At 44.8% G+C, this 20132-nt stretch overlaps 1 protein-coding gene across 1 annotated transcript; it reads right to left on the bottom strand.

Moving 5' to 3' along the window:
• Positions 1–2638: 2638 nt before the first annotated feature.
• On the bottom strand, positions 2639–16423 carry AQP8 (aquaporin 8). The gene is made up of 6 exons (XM_075318128.1): positions 16335–16423; positions 11571–11829; positions 8802–8928; positions 8254–8468; positions 7739–7873; positions 2639–5687 (listed from the first exon to the last, which is right to left on the bottom strand). The coding sequence occupies exons 2-6, from the start codon at positions 11819–11821 to the stop codon at positions 5645–5647; spliced, it is 771 nt and encodes a 256-aa protein (XP_075174243.1). The 5' UTR covers positions 11822–11829; positions 16335–16423; the 3' UTR covers positions 2639–5644.
• Positions 16424–20132: the final 3709 nt, after the last annotated feature.

Raw genomic sequence — 20132 nt, 5'->3', positions numbered from 1 at the left:
GACAGGGCGTCGCAACAGGACAACGCTGTCCCCTGCACCACAGTCTCCAGAGCAGAGAGAAGTTGCAGCCAGAGACCTACAGGAGAAGAGGTTACTGAGAAGGTCCAGAGCCCAGGTCAGAGGACCCCTTTGCAGAGGAGTAGTGGAGGACTTCAACTTGAAAAGCGGATACGGCTTTATTGTAGCCCCTGGTATCAAAGAAGGGATATTTGTCAACAGAAGAGATGTGAGCGCTCATCTGCCTAGAGGACACCCTGGCAGAAACCTAAAGATGGGGGATTCAGTACAATTCACTATGCATGAAGGCGAAAGAGGACTGTACGCGCTTGACGTAGCACTATGTACCAGCAAACCTTACAGCCACCCCATGCTACAAGAAAGAAAAGACAGAGATAAAGAAACAGATGCAGCAAAGGAAACAGATGAAGATCAAGAAAGCAGAGACAAGGAACCTGCAGATGAGACAACAACAGATGAAGAAAGAGGCCAAGAAAGCAACAGGTGCCGCAGCCCAACAGGCTCAAGCCCTGGTAAAGAGGAGTAAAAGTAAAGTAAAGTAAGAAGAGAAGTTAAAGTTTTGAAAAAGTTTTGTTTTGCAACGTTCTCAAGTTCAAGTAATGTGCCCACAAAAACTATTGTGAGAAATAAACCTTAAGGCTATGAACTGGCTATAGCCACAAACTCTCGCAGTGTAAATAGTTACACCAGAGGGCACCACCGCCACCAGAGTCAGCCTGTTTAGGGGCTTGGCTCGTCTGCAACCAGGAGGAGCCCGTCCGTATATAGGGCCTTGGCTCACCTGCGACCAGAGAGCATGCCTGTTTATGGGGCCTGGCTCTCCACCACAAAGAGGGTACCTGGTCAGCACCAACTGTGGAGGCCGCCTCTGCATCCTGCCAGAAGAGGCTGAAGGCGCGGATCCACCAGGCCAGGTATACCCTGAAACCACCAGCCCATGAAAGCCGCCTCTACATCCTGCCAGAAGTGGCTGAAGTCGCGGCCAACGTGAAAGGGTTTTGGGTGGGTTAACGGACTTGTGGGTGGAGGGTGGTGATGTATGGTACCTGGTGCTTTTAAATGTTTTACATGTTTTAATGTTTTATGCATTTTAAAATGTTGTCTTGCAGCCCGAGGACGTGCTGGTGATAACTAAGGGGGAATGTGGCGCCCCTGACCTGGTCAGGCACCACTGAGTACTGCACCCATGCTGGGGACAGTACAATACAGGTAATCCAGAAGGCTGACCGGGGTGTGGAACACAGGCGCATAGTGATCAGGTCTCACACATGTACCCATGAGAGGACCCCTGGGGATCCCAGGAGGGGGAAAAGCCTTGACCTTCACTGGAATAGTGGAGGGGGCCAAAAGCCTCCATCTCCTCTCAAGGGGTGTGGTAAGAGAGTCTGGTTGCTAGGTGGCGTAGGCAAGAACAGGAGAGGAGGGGCAGTGAGTCAGTTAGAGCAGAGAACTCCAGAGGGCTCAGTGAGGAGCAGACCTGTGGGGCTGTTGCTGTCTAACAGCGCCCGCGCAGTGGCTACTGACGGGGGAGAACGGTCAACTAGGAGTGCTACCTGAAAGCCAGCTTCAGCTAGAGAGAAAGCACGGAGTGGGAAGTAAGGAGACTGCTAGAGAGCACCAGGACCAACCGGGCGGCAGATCCCGAAGCGAAGATAGATCCAGCTTTCTTCTGCTAAACCTGCCGGTGTGGGGCTCTCAAAGCCCACACCACAACACCACAAAAGCCGCAGCCACGTAACCGCAGTGAGGGCCCATAGGTCACAGGAGGCAAGCAGCTGGAGTGGCCTGGTCCGGGGAACAAGCAAACGGCAAACAAAAGGGGGAGAGAGGCTGCAGCATCTTCCCTGGGCGACCCCCTAGGGACTCAAAGTCGGGGTCACCCCAAACCACCAAGGGCTAAGGAAGGCGAGTCAGTAGTCACCCTCAGAAAGTCAGCCTGAAGGACACCTGGTTCCCATCTGGTTCATCCCAGCTACGCCCGGGCTACTCACCCTGCCATCAAATGTGAGTAAAGCCCTTGAAAGACAGTTCTGCCTGTGTGAGTCATTCTGCGACTTGTGGTACTACAAACCTACACCGGGCTCTGGGGCTTGCCTCACTCTCAGGAGGCTATTCCAACTAACTGCACACACCATCAGCCCCAGGCGACCCTCAACCTGCAGTGGCGGTCCCTACTGACCGCAATACTGAGAGTGGCGTCACGATCAAAACCGAAGATTCCCTACCTGTGACCAGCACCAGCTACGTGGAGTCCCTGAAGGTATGCACCGATACAACACCGGCGGGGCTTCACAACACGTCCTTAGGGGATTAAGGTATAAATATGATCAGCAGCCCTCGGCCCGGCTCCATGGCCAGCGAGGATTATCGGATAGTCTTTAAATTCACTTCTTGTGGCATTGGAGCTCTGGACCCCATGCTTTACACTGCAGCACTGCTTCACATGGTTTATAATAAGCTGCTCAGAAACATTTCTGATTTATTTTATAGGAAGGAGGGAATAATCATAAACTACAAGAAAAAACATTTATCAGTAACACACAAGCACTTAAAGTCTAAATGACGACGAATATCATTCCCATTAAATGTGACGCAACAACAACAAGCAGAAAGGCAAATATTCTTAAAAATGAATATATTTAATTGTGAAATTAGTGCTATATACAGAGAGGGCGATGTGATAGAGTATGGGATTTCCAGAGTGCTGCTCATTTGCCGTCATTTTTACAGGGCGCCACCTGCTGGACACTGTGTATATGACAGATAACCATGGACGCCAATGTTTTCCTACCCCGGTAGTCTCAAATCTGTGGCGTCCAGATGTTGTGAAAGTACAACTCCCAGCACCATAGAAATATATATCTGGGGTCTGACATTAATATGGGGGTCTGGTCTGGGGTCTGACAATATAGGAGCCTGGTCTGAGGCCTGTCATTAACATAGGGCTCTGACAATATAGGGGTCTGTTCTGGGGTCTGGCATTAATAGGGGTCTGATTTTGGGTCTGGCATTAATATAGGGGTCTGTCATTAATATAGGGGTCTGGTGTCTGACAAATAATATAGGGGTCTGTCAATAATATAGGGATGTGGTCTGGGGTCTGTCATTAATATAGGGATCTGGTCTGGGGTCTGTCATTAATATAGGGGTCTGACATTAATATAGGGTTCTGGTCTGGGGTCTGTCATTAACATAGGGTTCTGGTCTGGGGTCTGTCTTTAATATAGGGGTCTGACATTAATATAGGGTTCTGGTCTGGGGTCTGTCATTAATATAGGGGTCTGTCATTAATATAGGGGTCTGGCCTGGGGTCTGTCAATAATATAGGGGTCTGGCCTGGGGTCTGTCAATAATATAGGGGTCTGACATTAATATAGGGTTCTTGTCAGGGGTCTGTCATTAATATAGGGGTCTGGCCTGGGGTCTGTCAATAATATAGGGGTCTGGCCTGGGGTCTGTCAATAATATAGGGGTCTGGCCTGGGGTCTGTCAATAATATAGGGGTCTGGCCTGGGGTCTGTCAATAATATAGGGGTCTGGCCTGGGGTCTGTCATTAATATAGGGGTCTGGCCTGGGGTCTGTCATTAATATAGGGGTCTGGCCTGGGGTCTGTCAATAATATAGGGGTCTGGCCTGGGGTCTGTCAATAATATAGGGGTCTGGCCTGGGGTCTGTCAATAATATAGGGGTCTGGCCTGGGGTCTGTCATTAATATAGGGATCTGGCCTGGGGTCTGTCAATAATATAGGGGTCTGGCCTGGGGTCTGTCAATAATATAGGGGTGTGACATTAATATAGGGTTCTTGTCTGGGGTCTGTCATTAATATAGGGATCTGGCCTGGGGTCTGTCATTAATATAGGGGTCTGACATTAATATAGGGGTCTGGCCTGGGGTCTGTCATTAACATAGGGATCTGGTCTGGGGTCTGTCATTAATATAGGGGTCTGACATTAATATAGGGTTCTGGTCTGGGGTCTGTCATTAATATAGGGGTCTGTCATTAATATAGGGGTCTGGCCTGGGGTCTGTCAATAATATAGGGGTCTGGCCTGGGGTCTGTCAATAATATAGGGGTCTGACATTAATATAGGGTTCTTGTCAGGGGTCTGTCATTAATATAGGGGTCTGGCCTGGGGTCTGTCAATAATATAGGGGTCTGGCCTGGGGTCTGTCATTAATATAGGGGTCTGGCCTGGGGTCTGTCAATAATATAGGGGTCTGGCCTGGGGTCTGTCAATAATATAGGGGTGTGACATTAATATAGGGTTCTTGTCTGGGGTCTGTCATTAATATAGGTGTCTGTCATTAATATAGGGTTCTGGCCCGGGGTCTGTCATTAATATAGGAGTCTGGTCTGGGGTCTAACATTAGGGCTCTGATCTGGGGTCTGACAAATAATATAGGGGTCTGACATTAATATAGGGGTCTGGTTTTGGGTCTGACATTATTTTAGGGGTCTGGTCTGGGGTCTGTCATTAATATAGGGGTCTGACATTAATATAGGGGTCTGGTTTTGGGTCTGACATTATTGTAGGGGTCTGGTCTGGGGTCTGTCATTAATATAGGGGTCTGACATTAATATAGGGTTCTGGTCTGGGGTCTGTCAATAATATAGGGTTCTAGTCTGGGGTCTGTCAATAATATAGGGGTCTGGTCTGGGGTCTGACAAATAATATATCGGTCTGACATTAATACAGGGGTCTGGTTTTGGATCTGGCATTAATATAGGGGTCTGAGACTGTCATTAATATAGGGGTCTGACATTAATATAAGGGGGTCTGCATATAGTTATCTCCCCTCTTTTGTATACATCACTCCCTCAATACGATCCCACGACCACAGCTTCATGTCCCCCTGTAAAGTGTTTTTTTTTCCTGTGGGGGCATGCTGGGAGTTGTAGTGTCACAAGCGCTGATGAGCCCCTACACACATCTAACATTATGTGTCACAATTTCTCAGAATTCAGTCTATTTACACGGCTCCATTGTATAATAACGCAGTTCCGCAGCAGCTGAGGTTACACTTTGCACGCCCAGACCAGGCCGGAGATAAGCGGCTGCCCCCAGACCTGTCACTTATCCCAGTCTGGAAATTGTCAATCTGATTGGAACGTTTGCTGGTGATATACGTTAACCCCTCGGCTGCTGTGACCCTGCTGACAAGGAGTAAAAAAAAAAGAGCTTAAAATGGAAAAAAAACCCGGAATGAAACATGAAGAGAAAACCACACGGTGGTTAAAATGTCGCTAGTAATGACGCTACTATACGCTATGTGTGCACGGCTATGTACCGCTGTGCTCGGGGTATTAGCTATAGAAACCCAGAATCATAGAAGCTCAGAACGGCTGTTTTGTATAAAATGAGGTATAAGAGCCTCCCCTAGTGGTGGTCCTGGTGGGCCGGTGGTGTCAGCAGTGACTGGGTCTCGTCGGGGTCACCGTTACACCCCTGGTTCGGTGTAGTTTGGCAGAGAGGGGGGTCTGTAGGATCCTCCCTCCAGGTACTTGTAGCCATCTGGGAAAGTTCATGACTTGGGACCCAGGTCTCCAGTTCTGTGGAAGCGAAAGTGGAAATAGCGCCGTCTGCTGGTGGAGCGCGGTGAGCGGGGAGACTCTTCACATGACGTCATTTCAGAAAGAGGCGGATTTTAGGGTCTCCGAGGAGTAACCTTAGGAAAAGACAAAAGCGTCAGTCACCACATTTATTGGTCATTGTATTGCGGTATTATTTGATCATTGTATGGCAGTATTATATGGTCACTGTAATGCGGTATTATTTGATCTTTGTATGGCTGTATTAGTTGGTCAACGAATGGTGATTTTTTTTTGTCATTGTGTTGCGGTATTATTTGGCGGTTGTACTGCGGTATTATATTGTCATTCTATTGTGGTATTATATGGTCATTGTATGGCTGTGTTATTTAATCAAGGAATGGCGATATTTTTTGGTCATTGTGTTGCGGTATTATTTGGTCTTTGTATAATGGAATTACTGTATATGGTGATTGTATGGCAGTATTATTTTGTGTTTGTATGGTGGTATTATATGGTCATTATATGGCGGTATTATATGGTTTTTGTATGGCGGTATTGTAGGATCATTGTTTGACGCTATTATATGGTCATTGTATGGTGGTATGTAGTATTGTATGATCATTGTATGTCGGTATTATTTGCTCTTTGTATGACAATCATATTTAGGCATTGTATTTTTGTTTTATTTGGTCACTGTATAGCTGTATTATTTGGTTAATGAATGACAATATTATTTGGTCATTCTATGGCCGTATTATTTGGTCATTGCATTGTGGTTCATTATATGTTCACTAAATTACAGTATTAATTGGTCATTGAATCGCAGTAATATATGCTCCTTGTATGGCAGTATTATTTGTTCATTAAATGGTGGTAATATATGTTCATTGTACGGCAGTATTATTTGGTCATTGAATGGTGGTAATATACATTGTATGGCAGAAGTATATGGTCAATTTAAGGCAGTTATATTTGGTCATTGTATAGCTGTGTTATTTGGTCAATGAATGGTGATATTAGTTGGTCATTATATGGCAATATTATTTGGTCAATGAATGGCGATATTATTTGGTGACTGTATGATGGTAATTAATGGTAAAGTAAGACGTCATCAATTAAGTCTAGAGTGCCCATTATTTAAACATTATTGTTTGGCCTCAGTATGTTGATATTATTTATCTATTGTATGGCGGTATTATATAGGGCACTATATGGTGGTATCCAACTAATGCAGTTTTTCTGGAAGCTATATAGTCATATGCAGCCAACAATATCCAATGGTCACCCATGCAGTGCCCTTTAATTAGACATTATTGTGTGGCCACTGTTTGGTAATGTTATTTGGCTATTGTATGGCTGTGTACTATTTGCTCTGACCATTGTATTGTGGTACTATTTGGTCACATTATATGGCGGTGTCCTAATAATGTTGCTCTCTCTGGAAGCTGAGTAAATCATGCAGCCCATAGCGCTCAGCTGTCACCTATGCTATTAGCTATTAGCCAAGGCCATGTAGTTGGGCTACTGTATGGTAATATTATTTAGCCATTGTATGGCGGTACTATTTGGTCACTTTATGCAGTCCTTTCTAGACGCTGAGTAGTCCCAAGCTGTCCACAATGCTCATACTATTTGGCCAGTGTATATTGGCACTGTTTGGTCACTATATGGCGGTAATATGGAACGAGAGTTTTCGTCCATACAGTCCACACTGCCCATGCTTCTGAAATGTATGAGGCCACTAAACAGTTTCATTATTTGGACATTGCATAGAAGTTTCTGTTAAGTAACGTGTGATGAAATTATTTAGGCACTATATGGGTGTATTATTTGGGTACTTTCTAATGACAACTTGTGTAGTGGTCAGTCACATAGGCACTGATGAAGACCAATTATTTGGCCAGTGTACATGGTTTGTTTAGGCATGGTATGGTGGTATTATTTAGGCACTGTATTATTGACCAGTTTCAGCACTGTATGGCGAGTACATTTACTGTTATGTTTGTCCTAGATCAGTTTCTGCCCAATAATTGTTTTTGGGGTTTTCTGGTATTTTGATTTTACACGACTATAGGGCGGTGGATTTTGCAGGATTGCAGTATAATCCCGAACCGCTCTGAGAAGTGAAAAGTATGTGATCGGTAAAGGAGCAAAAAGCAAAATATTGCATAAAAAGTCTATTTACCTTATGATTCCCCCCACTAGCAGACCACCAATCATGGGTCCAACCCAGTATATCCAGTGATATGCCCAGTAATTGGCCACCACAGCAGGACCAAAGGCTCTGGCAGGGTTCATGCAGGCTCCAGAAATGTTCCCTCTGTAAGACACAAATGACAAAATGTGACCCATGGTCCTCCAGAAACCAAGGCAGAACTAATATAAAGAGAGACAGTGAGGAGATGTGTGTAAAAAAACATCCGCTATAATATATCTCCATAGGGAGTATCAGTGGGCCTATGGTTTGAGGAAGCAAAATCCAGAAAATTGGTGCAGCACAAGAGAAATACTGAAGTTGAAAGTGAGGAAAAGAAAACATCCGCTATAATGTGTCTCCATAGGGAATATCCGTGCTCCTATGGTTTGAGGAAGAAAAATACAGAAATCTGGTGAAGCACAAGAGAAGTCTTGAAGTTGAGAATGAGGAGGGAAAAGGAGAGCAGAGCAGAATAAGACAGTCTTAGCCATTATGTTCCTTACCCTGCCAAGATATCAGCTGTTACAGTGAACCCTATGCAAAAAGGCGCTAGAGGAGTGCTCGTCTTCTTATTGATGGCTCCCATGCAGACAGCGAGCACCAAGAAGAGCGTCATTATGATTTCAGCTCCGAGGGCACGTGCAACCTGGCTATCACTCTTCACAGCATTGAACGAAGCTCCACCGGCGTCTTGGAATCTGTAGTCCAACGTCAAGGCCTGGGAAGAAACAAGTGAAAGAATTAAAGAAATCGGCCTGAGACTTGGAGTTTCTACCTCTTTCTTGGGAATATGCTCCAGTCACAGTCAAAGCTGCATTAAGAAATTGGAAAAAAATAATTTTTTGCTGTATAGGTCTACTACGTCTTCTACAGTGTCCCCAAAGCACTACAACTCCCAGAATTCCCTGGAGGGAGATATAGGTTGACGCCTGTAAAGACATTTATCCAGTACTAGGAAACAAAAACCTAATTTTTTAATGCAGCTTCGGCAAGAACTAGAGTAGAAGACTAGATACATGTATACATGTCAATGGCAGGAGCGATGTTATACCTTGGCGAGTCCCGCTCCGATCATCCCCCCGCAGAGTTGGCAGATCCAATATGGCACCACCAGGATAATATTCAGTCCTCCAATTATAAAGGCGCCCAGGGACACCGCGGGGTTAAAGTGTCCACCGCTGAAAAAATAAGGAATAAAGGGTCAATTTGGGAAAAGAAAGAGTTAAATAATGTTATCATGGGGCAGGTGCCCAGGGGTATTGGTGAGAGGGAAACAGTAAGCTGGATAGTGATACTGTGTACAACACCGCCACCTTGTGGACAAAAAAGAGAATGCAGTATTCAGAGTATTCTATAGATACCGTAGTAATTCTATTTCATTTTATTCCCAAAAACAAGAGTAAATGTTATCAGATAATTCAGAAATTGAGTCTCTTAACACAAATACATTATTTATATATATATATATATATATAAAATGGGAGATCTGTGGCAGCGCTGTGCTCCACGCTGTATTGGTGACGTGCAGTCGTTCAGCGGCGTGGACGCCAAATAACCTCTGTACCCATCGGTCTGTTCTGGGATTACCTGAGTATATGAGGTCTAGGTACAAAGTAATCAGTGTCTATGGAGGAGGGGACATTATTGCGACTTCTTATCTTGGCTCAGCCATAACAGTTTATTTTACTGTTTCTTAATAACAGTTAATGGTTATTGAAGATATAGACGGCAATTACCATCCACAGGTAGCAGAGTCAGCGATAGTATATACTGATCACTGCTCATCTTATACCCCCAGTGTCATTATCCTGTACCCCCAGTGTCAGTGTCATTATCCTGTACCCCCAGTGTCATTATCCCGTACCCCCAGTGTCAGTGTCATTATCCTGTACCCCGTGTGTCAGTGTCAGTATCCTGTACCCCAAGTGTCAGTGCCATTATCCTGTACCCCCAGTATCAGTATCATTATCCTGTACCCCCAGTGTCAGTGTCATTATCCTGTACCCCCAGTATCAGTATCATTATCCTGTCCCCCCAGTGTCAGTGTCATTATCCTGTACCCCAAGTGTCAGTGTCAATATCCTGTACCCCAAGTGTCAGTGTCATTATCCTGTACCCCCAGTATCAGTATCATTATCCTGTACCCCCAGTGTCAGTGTCATTATCCTGTACCCCCAGTGTCAGTGTCATTATCCTGTACCCCCAGTGTCAGTGTCATTATCCTGTACCCCAAGTGTCAGTGTCAATATCCTGTACCCCGAGTGCCAGAGTCATTATCCTGTACCCCCAGTGTCAGAGTCATTATCCTGTACCCCCAGTGTCAGCGTCATTGTCCTATACCCCAAGGTTCATTATCCTGTACCCCCAGTGTCATTGTCCTGTACCCATAGTGTCATTGTCCTGTACCCCTAGTGCCATTATCCTGTACCCCCCGTGTCAGTGTCCTGTACCCCCAGTGTCATTATCCTGTACCCCGAGTGTCATTGTCCTGTACCCCCCATGTCAGTGTCCTGTACCCCCCGTGTCAGTGTCCTGTACCCCCAGTGTCATTATCCTGTACCCCATGTGTCATTGTCCTGTACCCCCAGTGTCATCGTCCTGTACCCCCAGTGTCATTGTCCTGTACCCCCAGTGCCATTATCCTGTACCCCCCGTGTCATTATCCTGTATCCCCAGCGTCATTATCCTGTACCCCCAGTGTCATTGTCCTGTACCCCCAGTGCCATTATCCTGTACCCCCCGTGTCAGTGTCCTATACCCCCAGTGTCATTATCCTGTACCCCATGTGTCATTGTCCTGTACCCCCAGTGTCATCGTCCTGTACCCCCAGTGTCATCGTTCTGTACCCCCAGTGCCATTATCCTGTACCCCCCGTGTCAGTGTCATTATCCTGTACCCCCCGTGTCAGTGTCATTATCCTGTACCCCCAGTGTCAGTGTCATTATCCTGTACCCTGAATGTCAGTGTCATTATCCTGTACCCCCAGTGTCATTGTCCTGTACCCCCAGTGTCATTGTCCTGTACCCCCAGTGCCATTATCCTGTACCCCCCGTGTCAGTGTCATTATCCTGTACCCCCCGTGTCAGTGTCATTATCCTGTACCCTGAATGTCAGTGTCATTATCCTGTACCCCCAGTGTCATTATCCTGTACCCCATGTGTCATTGTCCTGTACCCCCAGTGTCATCGTCCTGTACCCCCAGTGTCATCGTTCTGTACCCCCAGTGTCAGTGTCATTATCCTGTACCCCAGTGTCAGTGTCATTATCCTGTACCCCCGTGTCATTATCCTGTACCCCCCGTGTCATTATCCTGTACCCCATGCGTCATTGTCCTGTACCCCCAGTGTCAGTGTCATCGTCCTGTACCCCCAGTGTCATCGTCCTGTACCCCCAGTGTCATCGTCCTGTACCCCCAGTGTCATCGTCCTGTACCCCCAGTGTCATCATCCTGTACCCCCAGTGTCAGTGTCATTATCCTGTACCCCCCGTGTCAGTGTCATTATCCTGTACCCCCAGTGTCAGTGTCATTATCCTGTACCCCCAGTGTCAATGTCCTAGTCCTGACAATATCTGATCCCCGCACTGATTCGTGGTCTTCCGGTTGTCACGGCTGATCGTGGGCACAGATACCTGCGTCTCACTTTTCCCTATAGTTGATGTACGGAGCGTGCGGCTCTGACTTCTTATCTCACCACATAATCCCATGACTCCAGTATAAATATTCAGAGCAAACAACCCTCATTATTCCTTGTTCTTAGCTCAACAAATAAAGCAATGATAGGGGACAGTCACCCCGGCCGTGGCACCTCACGTGGCTTACCTGATGCCACCAAGGACAGCGATGGTCAGTCCGAGGGCGAGCCCGTGTGCCAGCGCAGGCTGGAGGCTTCCCGTGCTCGATGAGTTCTCAATGACGGAAAGGCACCCGACAAACACGAAGAGGCTGGTGCCCAGCAGCTCGGCCAGGCACGGCTGCACGTACACCTCGTACCAGTGCGGCGCCGGCATCTTTTCGTATTCATGCTCTTGCTTTTCTTTGAAGTCCATGTTGCCCAGTTCTGTGTCTGTCATGGCTGAATCTAGAACCAAAGAAAGGACACGGGTGGGTTATCACCGCTCCGTGTTGGCACGATATCGCCTGTGCCTGGGGTTTATAAAGAAGACATGGGGTACCATAGCAAAAAAACCTAAATTACGCCAGGTAGAAAGTCATAGATCCTCTATGCACCAATCCTGAGGCCCCAAAGTCCCCTTTGTGAATGAGCACTACTGAGCATGTGCAGCCACCGCTCCTGTAGCCAATGAATAGAGCAGTGGCCGCACATGCTCACTACCACTTCACTCACACAAGCGACTTTGGGACCCCCGTTCTTGTAATCCCAGTGGTCAAACCCCTCAGAAATCATATAGTTATCTATAATGTGGATAAGGGGGTATATGTTTTTTATTGGACAACCCCTTTAAGGCTTCTATTTCTATGGACCAATATGTAGCTATGCCCAAGGTCCCAGTATAGATAGGGAGGGCCTCTAACTATAGTCTGCATGCATTATATTTGTTTTTTTCTCTAATTTCCATTATTTTATCACTCCAAAACAAATAAATGAAGCAATAAAAAAATAAAAATCTACCGTTTTGTGTATACAGCTCCAATGCTGAGCAATGTGTGTCCTACAAGCAAACCTAGGCACTGAATTACCGCGTTAACTCACAGACAGAAGAAAAAGGAGGCAGACGTTACCACCTGGCCGCAGTGTCAGACTACAAAGTGTTTGTAGTCTGTCGCCATGGAGATACATAGTTCTGCAGAAGAGCTGTGTACACGGAATGGGATTTTATTGATGTTCTATGCGGTATTGTTTGCATACGACAGGGTTTTACAAAGGTGACCACGTTCCTATACGTCGCCTATGTGATCAGCTAACAGAATCCAGTCCTATAGTGTCACAGATCAGAATTTTACTAACTGTTAGATACTTAAAGTGTTATTTTCGATATTACAAAATGGATATTTTCAGATAGTACATGTAAATACAAGCAATTTTGTAATTTACTGTGTTTTAAAATTTTCAGCCGTTCCTGAGATATTAACACTTTTCTTTTGTTTATAGAGCGTTGTCTTGGAGACCGACCACCGCTGCTAGACACTAAAAAATGCACAATTCTTACAACCTCTTTTCTATTGAGCTTCTAAGCACTTTTTTGAGGCTGCCTAGGATTGCTGGAGGGCGTTGTTACCCCCTAATCACGACCAGCTTATGCGCAGTGCTTACAAGCTAGACAGCAATGGTGGTCGGTCTCCAAGGCAACGTAATGTAAACAAAAAGAAAAGTGTTAATATCATGAAAACGGCTGCAAATTTTAAAAAGCAGTAAATTGCAAAAGTGTTTGTTTCTTCAAGCACTATTCAATAAAATATGAATCTGAGATGGTGAGAATTAACCCTTTAAATGGGGATTTTCCATTTGGGAAACGCCCTTTAATTTATGAGGGGGCACTAACACTAAGCTTTCCACAGAAAGCCCCACAGCGGAGACTCCCATCATTTAGCTGTAAATAACTTGGCAGCTAATGCTCAATTTCCCAGCAGCGCCCCCAGAGGAGAAATGAGGTATTACATTAGACTGCATTAAGTCAATACTTTTCTTTACTGGCATGGATCCTCTCGCTCGACCCATAAAAACATGATTAAAGATACATGTGATACAGCGGGGATGAATGATCTTTGGTCTCTGACCTTTGGATTTCCCGTTATCTCCCAGTTTAATATCATATAGGACCCTGTTGTCTCAATATCGCCCCCTACCTTTGAAAAAAATAAATTTTTTTTCCATTGCGTGTCCTATTTATAACCCCAATGAGCGTTTCCCTCCCCCTCCTTAAATATAGGCAGAGGGCAATTATCTATATTACAGTAATATCAGTCCCTATTCTTTCTTAATGGCCTCAATCTTCTCCATAAACAGATAATGACGGGCGAACGTTTCGGAGATTATCCCCTACTGTAATCTATGGAGCGGGGGAGGGGGATATATATGATCACATATCTAAAAGTAGATATCACTACGAAATAGGACTTCTTAAAGGGGTTGACCATTTTGTTCAAGTAGACCCCCCAAAATAAAGTTGATCATATGGACACCCCCAAATGCATGATATATAATTTATTTGCGCTCCATGTAGTGGGTAAAATTCTAGTATTTTGATGGAAACCGTCAGCAAGTAGGTCTTATTATGACTTTAATGATTATCCTGCACACACGTGAGCATGGAAATAATCTGAAAACCTTATATATTTGTTTTAATTTGATGATATTTCTATTGTATAGGTGCATTAGCTAAAATTCAATACATTTCACATTATATTACATGATCCCATATGGATCCAATAAACAAAAACTGATCAAAATAGCTAAAAAAGTGGCAAAAATTGGAGGATTTTCACGTAACATTGCACTGAGTAGATCTAGTCTTAAAGGGGTGGTACGGGGAAAAGAAGTTAGCGCCTTGGGATAGTCAAAATCTTATGAGTCGGTAGCGGGTGCGCACAATTGGCAGAAAGGTCTACTTTTCGCATAAAGCATCAGTGTGCATGTGCGACCACCGCTCCACTCATTCTCTATGGGGTCTGCAGGGAAAAAAAGCGAGTGCAGCGCTCGGCAGTCCCATAGAGAATGAAAAGAGAGGGAGTAAAACATTGTAACAGGGATAAAGTTTCCCATTCTGATGATTAGTGGTGGTCCCAGTGGTGATCTACAAGATATCACCTCCATCTTTTCATGGGACACCCCTTTAAGTAAGTATTCAACAAGGCTGCTAAGAGGCAAAATGCCCAGTGGTGTGGTGCATGATACCCATCTTTCTCGGTGTTCAATTATAATGCAGCAAAATGGCCAAAGTGCTAAAAAAAGTATAAAAGTGTATAAAAGTATAAAAAGTACAAAAGTATAAAAAGTGCATAAAAGTATAAAAAGGGTATAAAAGTATAAAAAGGGTATAAAAGCATAAAGTACAAAACTCTAGAAAGTGTACAAAAGTATAAAGTGTATTGGTGGTGGTCTCAGAAGGTAAGACCCCCACCAATCTATAAGGTATCACCTCCTTCTTTTCATGGGACACCCCTTTTAAGTAAGTAGTCAACAAGGATGCTAAGAGGCGAAATGCCCAGTGGTGGGGTGCATGATACCCGTTTTTCTCGATGCTCAATTATGGTGCAGCAAAATGGCCAAAGTGCTAAAAAAAAGTATAAAAAGTAAAAAAGTAGAAAAAGTACACAAAAGTATAAAAAGTATATAAATTTATATAGTACAAAACTATAAAAAGTGTACATAGGTATAAAGTGACCCAGAAGGTTAGACCCCCATTGATCTACAAGGTATCACCTCCTTGTTTTCATGGGACACCCCCTCTAAGTAAGTATTCAGCAAGGTTGCTAAGAGGCAAAATGCCCAGTGATGTGGTGCATGATATCTGTTGTTCTCGGTGCTCAATTATGGTGCAGCAAAATGGTCAAAGTGCTAAAAAAAGTATAACAGTGTACAAAAGCATAAAATGTGTACAAAAGTATAAAAAGTGCATAAAAGTATAAAAATAAGTACAAAAGTATAAAAAGTGCATAAAAGTATAAAAAGTGTATACAAAGTAGAAAAATATAAAAAAGTGTATAAAAGTATAAAAAAGTACAAAAGTCTAAAAGTATAAAAAGTGAATAAAAGTATAAAAAAGTACAAAAGTATAAAAAGTGTATAAAAAGTACAAAAGTATAAAAAGTGTATAAAAGTATAAAAAGTGTATAAAAGTATAAAAAGTATAAAAGTATAAAAAGTGTATAAAAGTATAAAGTGTATTGGTGGTGTTCCCAGAAGGTCAGACCCCCACCAATCTATAAAGTAACATCTTCTTCTTTTCATGGAACACCCCCTTTAAGTAAGTATTCAACAAGGATGCTAAGAGGCAAAATGCCCAGTGGTGGGGTGCACGATACCCATTTTTCTCGGTGCTTAATTATGGTGCAGCAAAAGGGCCAAAGTGCTAAAAAAAGGATAAAAAGTGTAGAAAAGCATAAAAAGTACAAAAGTATAAAAAGTATATAAAAGATAAAAAAAGTACAAAAGTATAAAAAGTGTACAAAAGTGTAGAAAGTATAAAAAAAGTGTATATAAGTATCAGGTACAAAACTTTAAAAAGTGTAAAGAAGTATAAAGTGTATAAAAGTATAACAAAAAGTACAAAAATATAAAAAGTACAAAATTATAAAGTGTACAAAAGTATAAAGTACAAAACTATAAAAAGTGTACAATAGTATAAAGTGTGTAAGTACAAAAAAGTACAAAAATATAAAAAGTGTATAAAAAGTACAAAATTATAAAGTGTACAAAGTATAAAAAGCATATAAAATTATAGAAATGACAAAAGTATAAAAAAAAAGTATAAAAGGTGCACAAAAATAAAAAAAAGTCAAAAAGTACCAAAAGTAAAAAAAATTCTAAAAAAAAAGGATAAAATGTGACAAAAAAATATAAAAGTGGAAATAACTCACATAATATTCCATAAGAGTTTCTACAGAGTTTTTTAGTCCACTTACTGCAATGCCGGAGCTGCCGTCACTGGTGACACCGGGATGGATGGTCGTCTTCTGTGGAGAGGCCTCTTAGACTGCTCCTGATGAAGACGTTCTCTCAAGTACTGTACTCTCCTGTAGAAAAAGCAATAAAAGTGCAGCTGTTGGGTCGGCGGCGACCAATCACACATCACTTTAATGTGCTCTTATCGCAATCATTCTCGGAGTCAATAATCTTCCTCTGCCAAGAAGGTGGATGCAGTGCCCTCCCTCGCAGGACAATGTGGCCGGACGGTGGTGTGTGTGTAAGTTCAATATACTCAAGGCTGTGCAGACTTTGCCTTGTGGTTCGGGGCAGGAGATCAGAAAGTCTTTTTATTTTGTAATATGCAATTAAGACGCGGACGAGAGATAAGGGAGGAAATAATGCTCCAACCTGGGGAGACTCAGAGATCAGCCATAACAATAACAGCCCTGACAGGTGAAGTACATGATGGCAGCATTATCTGGTGACAATGATGGCGGACAGAGGGACGAAAAATTATCAGCAAGTGATCAGTCAGTTCTTGGTGATGTGTAGGAAGCAGGAAAAATGGGAAATTGTAAATGTGATGGGTAGATGGCTGGGTCTTCAGCAAAATGCCTGTCTTGTATGATGTTCCCATTATACATCAGGTCTTGTGGGGTGTTCCCGGTATACAGCAGGTCTTGTCGGGTGTTCCCATTTACGTCAGGTCTTGTGGGGTGTTCCCAGTATATGGCAGGTCTTGTGGGGTGTTCCCGGTATACGGCAGGTCTTGTGGGGTGTTCCCGTATACGTCAGGTCTTGTGGGGTATTCCCGGTATATGGCAGGTCTTGTGGGGTGTTCCCGATATATGGCAGGTCTTGTGGGGTGTTCCCGGTATACGGCAGGTCTTGTAGGGTGTTCCCATTATACATCAGGTCTTGTGGGGTGTTCCCGGTATATGGCAGGTCTTGGGTGTTCCCGTATATGGCAGGTCTTGTGGGGTGTTCCCGGTATACAGCAGGTCTTGTCGGGTGTTCCCATTTACGTCAGGTCTTGTGGGGTGTTCCCAGTATATGTCAGGTCTTGTGGGGTGTTCCCGGTATACGGCAGGTCTTGTGGGGTGTTCCCGTATACGTCAGGTCTTGTCGGGTGTTCCCGTATACGTCAGGTCTTGTGGGGTGTTCCCGTATACGGCAGGTCTTGTGGGGTGTTCCCGGTATATGGCAGGTCTTGTGGGGTGTTCCCGGTATACGGCAGGTCTTGTGGGGTGTTCCCATATACGTCAGGTCTTGTGTGGTGTTCCCGGTATATGGCAGGTCTTGTGGTGTGTTCCCGGTATACGGCAGGTCTTGTGGGGTGTTCCCGGTATACGGCAGGTCTTGTGGGGTGTTCCCGTATACGGCAGGTCTTGGGGGGTGTTCCCGTACACAGCACATCTTGTGGGGTATTCCCGGTATATAGCAGGTCTTGTGCGGTGTTCCCATTACGGCAGGTCTTGTGGGGTGTTCCCGGTATACGGCAGGTCTTGTGGGGTGTTCCCGGTATACGGCAGGTCTTGTGGGGTGTTCCCAGTATACGGCACGTCTTGTGGGGTGTTCCTAGTATACGGCAGGTCTTGTGGGGTGTTCCTGTATACAGCACATCTTGTGGGGTATTCCCGGTATACGGCAGGTCTTGTGGGCTGTTCCCGTATACGGCAGGTCTTGTGTGGTTTTTGAGGTATATGGCAGGTCTTGAAGGGTGTTCCCGATATACAACAGGTCTTGTAGGGTGTTCCCGGTAAACAATGGAACTTGTGGGATGTTCTCAGTAAGCAATGCGTCTTTTGGGGTGATCCCAGTATACAGCAGGTCTTGTGGAGAATTTCCGATATACTACAGGTCTTGTGGGGTTTTCCCGATATACGGCAGGAACACTCGACGTGTTTATCCCTCTCCACCTCTAATATGGATAAAAGAGCATCAGACCCGAACCAGGAGTAATGGTAGAAGGCTCCTATTCTCATGAATCCCGTTTTCCATCATGTGGACGGCCGGTGAGTGTGCGTCACCAGAGGATGAGAGGGTATTAGGATGCACAATGGGAAAAAGATGGTGGAAGCTATATGTGGCAGTGTTGTACTGGACACCTTGTACAATTACATAATGTGGATGTGACACCTACCTAACACAGTACAACCCTCGATCATGGCAGCCGTATTCCTTAACAGCAGTGCCATTAGGGAATATAGCTCCCATGGTCGGTCACAAATGGTCTGAGGAACAGGACAGCAAGTTGATTACTTGACTTCAAATTCCAAGACCCTACTCCATCCGCTATAGCATTCAATCTATAAGGTGGCTGTCACTGCGGAGGTCCCAGCTGACATCAATGTGTGGACTTTAATGGTTCATTTCTGTTTTTACCAGTACAAGGAGTTTTTTGCCGGAATCGCCGACTGTCATGGCAGTGTCAGGATCAGAGCAAACTTCAGATTCTTGCACTCTGCCTGCTAACTTCTCTGATGTCTGTGATCAGCGTAGGGGGACTCGGGTGTCGACTCACAGACTCTAGCTTATAGGCAGGCTAGCAAGAGTTAATCTCTGCAGGGCTTTATCCCCCACCCTGGAGGAACCTCCATCCCGCACCCTGGAGGAGCCTCCATCCCACACCATGGTGAATCCTCCATCCCCCACCCTGGAGGAGCCTCAATCCCCACCCTAGAGGAGCCTCCATCCCCCACCATGGAGGAGCCTACATCCCCCACCATGGTGAATCCTCCATCCCCCACCCTGGATGGGCCGCTATATCCCACCCTGGATGGGCCTCTATATCCCACCATAGATGGGCCTCTAAAACCCACCCTGAATCGGTCTCTATATCCCACCCTGAATGGGCCGCTAAACCCCACCCTGGATGGGCCTCTATATCCCACCCTGGATGGGCCTCTATATCCCACCCTTGATGGGCCTTTATATCCCAACCTGGATGGGCCTCTATATCCCACTCTGGATGGGCCTCTAAACCCCACCCTGGATGGGCCTCTAAACCTCACCCTGGATGAACAACTAATCCCCACCCTGGATGGGCCCCTATACCCCACCCTCAATGGACCCCTATATACCCCATCATGGACGAGCCCCTATCCTCATATTTACCACTCGCTTTGGCACTGCCAACATGTACTTGGTCCTGTCAATAAAGCTATTTTGAATTTAAATTTTGAATTTGAACCTTCATAGTGCCAGCGATAGCTTCTCTATACTGGCCTGGAGAGGTGGGGCTAACTGGTGGTTGTGATATTATTGTTGTGTGTGGTTGTGGTGTTAACCCTTGTTGTCCCTTTGTTGCTGCATTGCTTTAGTTGCTTTTCTCTTCAGTTTATTACTGTTTATTCATAAAAGTGTGAAATGTGACTGAGATTCTGTTATCTCTGTCTGTCTTATCTGTGTTTCCATCACACTCCTGTTCCTTCCTTAGCATTACTCAGGCATATAGTAAAGCAGATTAGCTTTACTCAGGAATATAGTAAGGCATGGAATTATGTACATCTCCAACATCATGGGTAATCTGCCCCCATGATGAAGGCTTCCTAGCCGAAACGTACGTCAGGGAGGACGCCATTCCTGCAAGTTTCCTCAGACCTGGTTCTACATAGGTGAGCTTATATGCCTATTCATTTTTGCCCTTAACTATAGGGTTGCTATCGGCTCTCTATACTTTCTTGACCCATGTAGATCCACTCAATACAGGTTCATATCAGTTGGTTACCATAGATTGCGGTATATTGCATTATGTATAGACTCTTTTCGTAAACTGCTGTTTATTTTTTGCT

The sequence above is a fragment of the Anomaloglossus baeobatrachus genome, chromosome 7 (genome assembly GCF_048569485.1).
Source record: "Anomaloglossus baeobatrachus isolate aAnoBae1 chromosome 7, aAnoBae1.hap1, whole genome shotgun sequence".
Classification (NCBI taxonomy): Eukaryota; Metazoa; Chordata; class Amphibia; order Anura; family Aromobatidae; genus Anomaloglossus; species Anomaloglossus baeobatrachus.
This window is presented reverse-complemented; position numbering and strand designations above follow the sequence as displayed.

Excerpts from the sequence above, each read along its gene's own strand:
- AQP8 (XM_075318128.1), bottom strand. The coding sequence starts at position 11,821 with ATGACAGACACAGAACTGGGCAACATGGACTTCAAAGAAAAGCAAGAG. Across the intron at positions 8,929-11,570 it reads GCTGTCCTTGGTGGCATCAG|CGGTGGACACTTTAACCCCG; the intron begins GTAAGCCACGTG and ends TTATTTTTTCAG. Across the intron at positions 7,874-8,253 it reads ACAGCTGATATCTTGGCAGG|AGGGAACATTTCTGGAGCCT; the intron begins GTAAGGAACATA and ends TGTGTCTTACAG.